This window comes from Elaeis guineensis, chromosome 5 (genome assembly GCF_000442705.2).
Source record: "Elaeis guineensis isolate ETL-2024a chromosome 5, EG11, whole genome shotgun sequence".
Taxonomy (NCBI): Eukaryota; Viridiplantae; Streptophyta; class Magnoliopsida; order Arecales; family Arecaceae; genus Elaeis; species Elaeis guineensis.
The window spans coordinates 132,534,623-132,544,099 of NC_025997.2; the positions used below are offsets into that span (position 1 = coordinate 132,534,623).

Sequence of the window (9,477 nt, forward strand, 5' to 3'; positions counted from 1 at the left end):
AATTTTTGCCACTTCTATGCTTAAGGACATCCCATGCTTTCATATAGTAGAATAATGCAAACTATCTTTCATAGTTTGCCGCTAGCAATATGGCTTTCATTTACCATGCGTCAAAGTATTTTTGAAATCCTGGAATGTTTACATGATCTAATTCTCTTTGCTTTCTTGTGCTTACGTTGAAGAGATCCACTGGTATCATTCAGTCTCACCCACATCGCCATTTATCCTGTAATGTAGTGATTTGAGACAAGATCTCTAAATCTGGACTTATTGCACGCTCATTGTCTAGATTAATAGAAATGGAACCTACATGCAGACCAAAGTGTGTACCTATTTATTCTGGTCATAGGTCAAGAGATCGAATGTCTCAGATGGTTAGCTTATGCCTTCACCTCTGTATACGTGAGGTATTATCCATTTTGACTCACTTTGACTCATAACTATCTTTAGGCTTCAGTGGGTCTTAAGCTTCAATGGATCTTGATTATTTAGAGGTATTGTCCACTTTGACTCACTTTGACTCATGACTATCTTTAGGCTTCAATGGACCTTGATTATTTAGAGCCTCACGGTTTTGTCCTTTAAAAGACGTCTCGCGTTGGGAGAGAAGATTCATATAAGTCATATTTCCTCTTGACTCATAACCGATGTGGGACTAAAGAAGCCCTCTCTACACCACAACACAGTCCCCCAGTCAAGGAGAGTATGTGGGGATAGGAGGCAATTCTCACAGACGGCGTCTCGCGTTGGGAGAGAACGTTCATATAAGTCATATTTCTTCTTGACTCATAACCGATGTGGGACTAAAGAAGTCCTCCCTACATCACAACACAGCCTCCCAGTCAAAAGAGAATATGTGTGGATAGGAGGCAATTCTCACAGACGTCAATGTTGTGGTCATGAGTCAAAGGGTCGAATGGCTCAGATGGTTGGCTTATGCCTCCACTTTCGCATACGTGAGGTATTGTCTGCTTTGACTTATGACCATCTTTAGACTTCAGTGGGCCTTAAACTTCAATGGACTTTTGACTTCAATGAATCTTGATCATTTAGAACCTCATGATTTTATCTTTTAAAAGACGCCTTATATTGGGAGAGAAGGTTCCAATCTATATAATTCATATTCTCTCTTGACTCATAATCGATGTGGGACTAAAAAAATTTTTTCTATACCATAACATCATTGATCTACTGCATTAGAGCTGGCAGGGACTTCTAATTTGCTGGTCCATGATTAATAAAGTTGGTCTGTTTCAATGGCAAAATCTTTTTTTTTTTTTAAATTAGTCGGGATGGCTTTCTTTGATAATAAGGATCCTAAAAATTGAAGACTTCTTGGTACATTATGATATGCCTTGGATCCGATCATCGCAAACATCATTCAATTGACCATTAAAATCTTGTGATAGGTGCATTCTCTCACGCACTTATTACCACTAACTTTTTTTTTTCCTCAAATCTTTGATGTTTTTCTAACATTCCTATCAAATTTAAATACTAGAGAATCTTCTATTGGACAAACTTCGGCAATACTTCTGTATAACTTTATTCTTTTCACATAGAAAGCTCATTAATCTTCTCATCTGAGCATGGTCACCACCAATCATTTTTACTGGCTCATCCTTTTAGCTTGGGGTTCATCCTATCTCACCAAGCTTAAGATTTTGGAGGCGATATATTGAAAAATAAAATGGCAAGATAGAGGAAACAATAGGAGGGAAGCAAATTAATTTTAACAAAATAAATATGAAGAGCTACACTTTATGTATGTCCAACAGCAGCTTTCACACTAATTAACGTTCGATCCTGCAGCATGAGACCAGAAATTACTATTTTTTTTAAAGATAAATTACATATACACCATGTCAACTTTTCATAATTTATATTTATATTTTAAATATTTCAAAATTTTCAATTAAATTTTAAAATTTATTAATTTATTGTTATATACTTAGACGCCCGCCTCAAATGACATTGTTAACTGCATGTGAAATGACTAATATATCCCTAGATATTCAACCCCGGCAGAGTACAATCCCTCTTTTAATTCCGTTGACAATGATATCGATAGAACTTTAGATCTAAATTTATTTCCGATGATAATCATCTATTCATGGATCCTTATTAAGATGGGCGGCTGGATCATATTCCAACTAAAATCTATATTTTAGAATCTAATTTAAAAATTTAAAATTTTTGGAATGTTATTGTATTTTTTTAATTATATAAAATGATGCATTGTACAAAAGGAAATTTGGGAGATGGAATGAATGGTGGGCTTTGGATCTGCATACTAAAAAACCTCATAGTTAAAGGAGGAAAAACAAGAAATATAGATAATATATGTTGTTAAGAAGGTAAAAGATTAAAGCTGCAAATGGATTGGGTTGATCTGTGATTCGATCCGATTCGATCCGGTTAGATCCGATCTGAATCTATTTAAAAGACCCATGGAGCTGGATCGGGTTCAAAAATTGGACCCGTTCATCTTTCCGGATCAGGTCTGAATTTTTTGAATTTGGATCCGATCCGATCCGATCCGTGAAAATTTTTGGGTTAATTTGGATCTCAAAATATATGATCCAATCCGATCCGATCCGAACCAGATCCAAATATAAGATCCGAACTCAGTTAGAATGACTCATCCAAATAAGAATTTGAGTTTGGACCAAAAGAGTGACTCACCCAAATTCTTTCTTAAATCTCTTACTAAAATCTTTAATACTGTCACACTATCACAAGATCATTAATGCACTGTACAAAAAATACTATTCTTACAGCTAATCTCGAAACTTTTCTAAAAGTTCTTCCACAAACACAAAATAAACTGGGGACATACCAACAGTTGTTCATAATTAAAATATCCAGTTACTTGTTTACTGTTGTAGATTACTATTATTTTAGGGATGGTATACAATATCCACTATCAATGGTGAAGTGAGAAGACGTGGGAAGAGAGGAGAGAAGAGAATATCTATATGAAAAGATAGATATGACCATGCTATTTTGCTGTCGATGTGACCTCTAATTCTATTTTATGTAGATTTTTAAATTCATGATCTGATCCGATCCAAATTACATCCGAATCGGATCCGCATTTTATGAATTGGGACTATGTTATATATGGATCCGACCCGATCCGAATGATCCAATGGGTCAATAAATTCGATCATAGATCCGATTCGATCCGATTGAATTTTTTATTAAAATAAATATGAATTTAATATTAAAATTTGATCAAAAAAATTAAATTAAATTGAAATCATTCAAGATTGAACCCGATCCGATCCATTTACAGATCATTAAAAGATATTAATTATCTGTCCCTGATCTCCCGTAAACCAGGTCCCACCAATAAGTTCAGAAGAGAGGCCTAATGTTATAGATAAGCATTATTATAAAAAGGCAAGTCTGAGTGCAGTCAAGGCCAGCGGCCAGTCTTTTCCCACCTTAGTAATAAGTAGCAGTAATAATTCGCCATAAAGTGGTAGAGAACGAGGGGCGAGAGAACCGCGATCTCTCCCTGGAACTCCCTTATAAAAACACTGCTCGCCGGCTTTCCTCTGCTCACAGCCTCCCTCCAAGCTAGCTAGCTATCCTTTTTCCTTTTCCTCAAACCCACACATTTCTCCCAAGGAATCAAATACCAGACTTTTCCTTCCTTCCTTGGATCTCTATCTCTCTTCCCCCTCCAGAAGAAATAGAGGGGCTGAAATTAGGGGAGAAAGGAAGAAGCCGCCCAAAAGGACAGGCGGTTAAGGAGGTCAGAGAGGGGGAGGGAGGGGAGAATCAGAGAGGAGGTTTCTTTCTTCACACGCGCACACACTCGCTCGCTCCCTTTCCTCCCTCCGCGTGCTTTGCGCATTTCAACACTAATGCTCTTAATTTCTTTTCCGCTTTTCGTCCAGGCATCGAAGCGCGCATTTAATTCTAGTTCGGCCGCTACGCGAGGTGGTCGGACGCTCGAGAGAGAGCTCCGTCAGTGGTTTGCTGGCCGTGTTAAAGGAGGACGAGGAGGAGTGCGTCAAGAAAAGATAAAAACGAAAGAGAGAAGGGTAGGATTGAATCTAGTCTCCAGTCTCCTCTCCTTCAAAGTTCAAATCCCCTCTCTCGGTGGTGTGTTCTGTTCTCTTCACACCTCTTTTTTTCCTCACCTTAATTACCTTTTCTTCCCCATCCACATCGTCACTTGTCACTTGCTGTCTTCGCCCTTCCTCTTTTCTAGAACAGCTGGTTCCTCTACCGTCTCTTCCTCTACGTATCTATTGCAAATATAGCCACAGAAAGTCTCAAATCTTTAGGAGATGAATGTAATCGTCTGCGGTTGTAGTGGTACTAGGGGTACCGCCGTTTCGTAATTTATTTTCTTCGATCTTTTTATTTTTATTTTTGTTCTGATCGATTTTGAGTCTTGACTCCTCGGAAGTAAGTTTTTTTTTTTTTTTTTTTGGGTCTTCTTTCCCTTCTTCTTGGGTAGGTGTGACCTGAAAGAGATCCGCAGCGTCCCCCGCCCCCTCCTTTTTTTCTTTTTTTCTTTTTTTCCAAAGAAGGAAATAAAAAGCTGTTAGTAAGTCTTTGGCGGCCCTGACTTGCCGTGTTGCTCTCTGGATCTTAGATCGGTACTTTTCTCGGCCTTCGCTCCGTCTGCTGGTGGTGGTGCTGCCGGAGAAGAGAAGAGGGCAAGGGATCTTGGCGTCAGAGAGGTGACAGAGCAAGGACGAAAAGATGCTGTCGCAGAAGCAAGCGGAGGAGGCCATCGTGGCCAGCTTCAACGAGACGGAGCAGGACGGGAACGGCAAGGAGGAGGAGGAGGAGAGGGCGGAGGAGCCGCAGCCCATGTTCAGCATGAAGAGCCTCCTCTGGCACGGTGGCTCCGTCTGGGACGCCTGGTTCAGCTGCGCCTCCAATCAAGTATATAAGATATACGCCATCTCAGCAACCCCCGCACACAGACGCGCCGATTTTTTTTTTTTTTCTTTCCTTAACCTTTTTTTTTTGCCCTTTTTGAGATGTAAATTCGTATTTTGTGGTGAATTTAATCGCGTTTTGTTTGGATATTATGCATGCAGGTGGCCCAGGTTCTGTTGACGCTGCCCTACTCGTTCTCGCAGCTGGGGATGCTGTCCGGGGTGCTGCTCCAGCTGTTCTACGGTTTCATGGGCAGCTGGACGGCCTACCTCATCAGCGTTCTCTACGTCGAGTACCGCACCCGCAAGGAAAAGGAGAACGTCAGCTTCAAGAATCACGTCATCCAGGTCCGTTCCTTCCTCTCCCCCCGCACCGTGCTCTTTTTTCTTCTTCTCTGGCCTCCCTCTTCCTCAGTCCCAGCCCCGCACCAGTGTTCTGGAATCTGGATTGTTGGGGGACCGTATTTGCACACCGCTACCAGTTACGAATTCTGAACACCGAAATGACGGAAATACCCTTCCCACTTTTCCTCGTGTCTTGTGCGGTGCGAGCAGTGGTTCGAGGTGCTGGATGGGCTGCTGGGCCCTTACTGGAAAGCCATCGGTCTGGCCTTCAACTGTACCTTCCTCCTCTTCGGCTCCGTTATCCAGCTGATCGCTTGTGCCAGGTATGGTCGTTCTTCTTTCATTTCCAATCCGATCCGGCTTTGGAAATCACTTTAATTAAAACATCCTTTTTCTTATTATTATTATTTCTGGGACGATTTGACGGTGGTGGTGCAGTAACATTTACTACATCAACGACCGGCTGGACAAGAGGACGTGGACGTACATATTCGGCGCCTGCTGCGCAACCACGGTGTTCATCCCTTCGTTCCACAACTACCGGATATGGTCCTTCCTTGGTCTGGGCATGACCACCTACACCGCCTGGTACCTCACCGTCGCCGCTCTCGTCAACGGCCAGGTATCCCATCCATTCGTCCTTGTAATGATTAGGTCGCTTGCTTTATTACATTCCTTCGGGGGCCCATCGCTCCTTTGCCCTCGGGAAGGAGAAAAATTTATGAGAGCCGGCAAGGCTGGTGGTGGTACAATTATTTTAACCGGTGGGTAATTTCTGTGCTCTTTTGCGTGCCAGGTTGAAGGCGTGGCGCACTCGGCTCCCGCAAAGCTGGTCCTCTACTTCACCGGCGCCACCAACATACTCTACACTTTCGGCGGCCACGCCGTCACCGTGTAAGCTGCGCTATTGCTCTCAGTACTGATAGACTTGTAGCCCACTACCCTGCCCTTTCCGGAGCCGGAATAAGTGCTTTGTTTTTTTTTTATTATTATTTAAAGAAAAGTTAAAATTTCTCCCTTTCTTGTCTTTCCAACTTTTTACCTTCCTTTCAAGGAGTTGCCTGAAGGGGATTTGGAACCCTTTTTTTTCTCCCTCTTCCGCCGCCCGTTCTATCCGCAGCTTTTGCGGGTGGTGGGCCGGGCAGCCAGGATTTGGAAGTCCTTTCCCATCTTTCCAGCCCCCACGTTTTTATTTCTTTAGCACTACAAGGACCAGCTTCCATTCCCTTCAAAAAAAAGGACCAGCTTCCATTGCTCTCGATCACCACCACTGGAGGAAACCATGCGCCACCAATATGATTTAGCCCTGCTTGCGCTGTATCTCTATGTTACTAGGATTTCTAGCGGCATCAGAACTTCCAGCGTTTGGTGTGAACCAGCTGTGATAATCAGTGGTAACCATACCAACCCTCGGCATGCTACCAGGGACCTTTTGTTCCTCAAATTTATTATTAAAGGAATCTTTTAGTGGCGAGGAAAGGAGTATGATTGATGGAAGGTATAAAAGTGAAATTTGTTACCTCTCTAAGTGAAGGATGGGGACGTGATTGGGAGGAGGAGGAGGGGGAAGGGGGACCAATTCCGGAATTCGATCTGATTGGCTTTGTAAGGATTTGCTTCCATCATCATTAGTTTGTTTGCTAATATCATTGTCCAATGGCCAGGGCCTTCTAAACGACGATTAGAAAGAGAGAACACTGATTTGTAGATGTAGGGCAAATAATTTCCGTGTCTTTGTCCTGACAATTGGAGTGAAAACAGCAAGATTAGGAAAGGTGCGGGCTGGATTGGTTGTAGAAGTATTTCTGGCACATGCTTGTCTTTGTACCACGCTGCTCCCTCGGGAATCTTGATTCCTATTATATTTTTATTTAATATATTCTATAAACAAAGATGCACTGAATTATTTTGGTAAAGATGATTCCACGGGCCCCTGTTGAACTGGTGATGATTCTGACCTAACATTGGTCGTGGTCGAGCACATGCATTTTCGGGTCAGTCTTCGAGTGATATATGTATATATATCGGCGAAATTGATAATTAATTTTATAAAATTAAAAGAGATTCGGTATTCGATCGACGGTAGCTCCGAATATTAATTTTGTTAATATTTGTTGAAATTGTTTGACTCCGAATCCATCCAGCTGCTCACATTTCTTACCATGCATGGATATTTGTGGCAGGGAGATCATGCACGCGATGTGGAAGCCCCAGAAGTTCAAGTACATATACCTGGTGGCGACGCTATACGTGTTCACGCTGACGCTACCGTCGGCAGCGGCCATGTACTGGGCATTCGGGGACCAGCTGCTGACTCACTCCAACGCCTTCTCTCTGCTGCCCAAGTCGCGGTTCAGGGACGCCGCGGTGATCCTGATGCTGATCCACCAGTTCATCACCTTCGGATTTGCGTGCACGCCCCTCTACTTCGTGTGGGAGAAGGTGATCGGCATGCATGACACCAAGAGCATCTTCCTGCGCGCGCTGGCCCGTCTCCCCGTGGTTATCCCCATCTGGTTCCTCGCCATCATCTTCCCCTTCTTCGGGCCCATCAACTCTACCGTCGGGGCCCTCCTCGTTAGCTTCACCGTCTATATCATCCCTTCCCTCGCCCACATGCTCACCTACCGCAAGGCCTCTGCCAGACAGGTATACATTATCTATATATCTTTCTATCTATGTGCATACATACGTACATTTACATTTGTCCTTCAGATTGGGTTACTTCACTGCCTGCTAGTTTCCTGTACTGCTAAATGTTTCGCGTCCCTTTGGCTGGCGCCTTCGCATTTGGTCTGATGTATCCTTCCAACTACCACATTAACTAACTGCTAGCTGGTCATTTTGCTATGGTAGAGAACATACTGATTAAATTAATCACCCCTTATGCCCGCTCTAGTGAGAATGACACGCGACACGGTATTACCTGTTCTGATCGTTTGACATGATGTCTCTCAGTTCACTCCAGCATATTACAATTATAGATGACGATCGATCCATATGCTTGACTATATATACCAATCATATTGTATGCGTTCTACTGTTCGGACTCTAGGAATGCTAATGGAACATGATTAATTCACGCTAATCGATTCAAATAACTTTCTAGATTTGTGGCAGTTTTCTATCCCCACCGAATCTGAGTGATAATTTTACAGTTCTGCCTATCGGCTGTATCAATTGATTTGATTGATTACCGTACCCGTTTTTCTTCCAAATGCGAGGGGGGTAGGTGGCTAATCCATTTTAGAATTGGTTTTCTTGACCATTTGACCGCCTTTCACACTGGAGTTTCGATTTTCTTTCCTGGAATCCTCCGAGCAAAGATTTGCCAGATCACCCACCCACCCCCACCAGCACCTCGAGTATGCCAAGGGAAAAGCTAGCCCTGGTGGGTAGTTTCGTCGTGCCGGATTTCTTGATAGGCCCCATGCTTGGGTCCGCAGTTGCGTGATTTAGTGGTTCAAAGAACATTAAAGTAAATCCTATTTGAGATGAGAATTGAATTCATGAACCAGCAGGAGAGAGAACGAAACCCATTCAACCCTTTTTGAATGGGATAGATGGGGAAAGGACGACAATTAGTGGAACGGTGAGACGTTCCTTTCCTCCTTGTTTCTTTCTTTCTTCTCCCAGCCTATACTTACATATTGCTTTCTATTTTTCTGCACGGTGACTGATTGTTGATTGCTAACCAAAATTAGTGACGGCAATGATGGCTTTTGATTGCAGAACGCGGCGGAGAAGCCACCCTTCTTCATGCCTAGCTGGACCGCCATGTACGTGTTGAACGCGTTCGTGGTGGTGTGGGTGCTGGTGGTGGGGTTCGGGCTCGGCGGGTGGGCCAGCATGGTCAATTTCGTCAGACAGGTGGACACCTTTGGGCTCTTCGCCAAGTGCTACCAGTGCCCCAAGCCCCCCGTCGCGGCGCCCCCACCACAGCAGCACTGAGCGGCCATGGATTCAAATAAAAAACCATATAAACTCCCCACCCAACTCAATTATACCAAAAGTCCTCCGATTGCTCTTTTGGGTTTTTGTCCCCTGTAATATACAAAAGGGGAAGCAACCAAAGTGTGGGCTTTCCTGCTACTGGCATTCGAGATGTCTGCTTTCCTTTGGATTTCTTTTCTTTGGTTCTTCTTCATATGGCTTGCTTTTTTTTTCCTCTCTCTCTCTCTTTTTCTTCTTCTAATTTGATAATATAAATTTAAGTTTGATGGTA

At 43.2% G+C, this 9,477-nt stretch overlaps 1 protein-coding gene across 3 annotated transcripts; it reads left to right on the forward strand.

Annotated features, from left to right (window-relative positions):
- Positions 1 to 3,569: 3,569 nt before the first annotated feature.
- LOC105046249 (auxin transporter-like protein 2) lies at positions 3,570 to 9,477 on the forward strand. 3 transcript variants are annotated; one of them, XM_010924784.4, is made up of 9 exons: positions 3,570 to 3,800; positions 3,909 to 4,116; positions 4,616 to 4,911; positions 5,070 to 5,255; positions 5,463 to 5,575; positions 5,691 to 5,874; positions 6,049 to 6,146; positions 7,436 to 7,901; positions 8,985 to 9,477. In XM_010924784.4, exons 3-9 carry the CDS (start codon positions 4,726 to 4,728, stop codon positions 9,201 to 9,203), a joined length of 1,452 nt encoding a protein of 483 aa, XP_010923086.1. In that variant the 5' UTR covers positions 3,570 to 3,800; positions 3,909 to 4,116; positions 4,616 to 4,725; the 3' UTR covers positions 9,204 to 9,477. The 3 variants fall into 3 exon arrangements, with proteins under 3 accessions (XP_010923086.1, XP_010923085.1, XP_019706359.1); XM_010924783.4 differs by having other exon boundaries at positions 3,909 to 4,055; XM_019850800.3 differs by having other exon boundaries at positions 3,637 to 3,763; positions 3,909 to 4,055.

Bases quoted from the DNA above. Each gene is read 5' to 3' on its own strand.
- LOC105046249 (XM_010924784.4), top strand. From the start codon at position 4,726: ATGCTGTCGCAGAAGCAAGCGGAGGAGGCCATCGTGGCCAGCTTCAAC. The intron at 4,912-5,069 runs GTATATAAGATA...TTATGCATGCAG, and splicing joins TCAGCTGCGCCTCCAATCAA to GTGGCCCAGGTTCTGTTGAC. The intron at 5,256-5,462 runs GTCCGTTCCTTC...CGGTGCGAGCAG, and splicing joins TCAAGAATCACGTCATCCAG to TGGTTCGAGGTGCTGGATGG.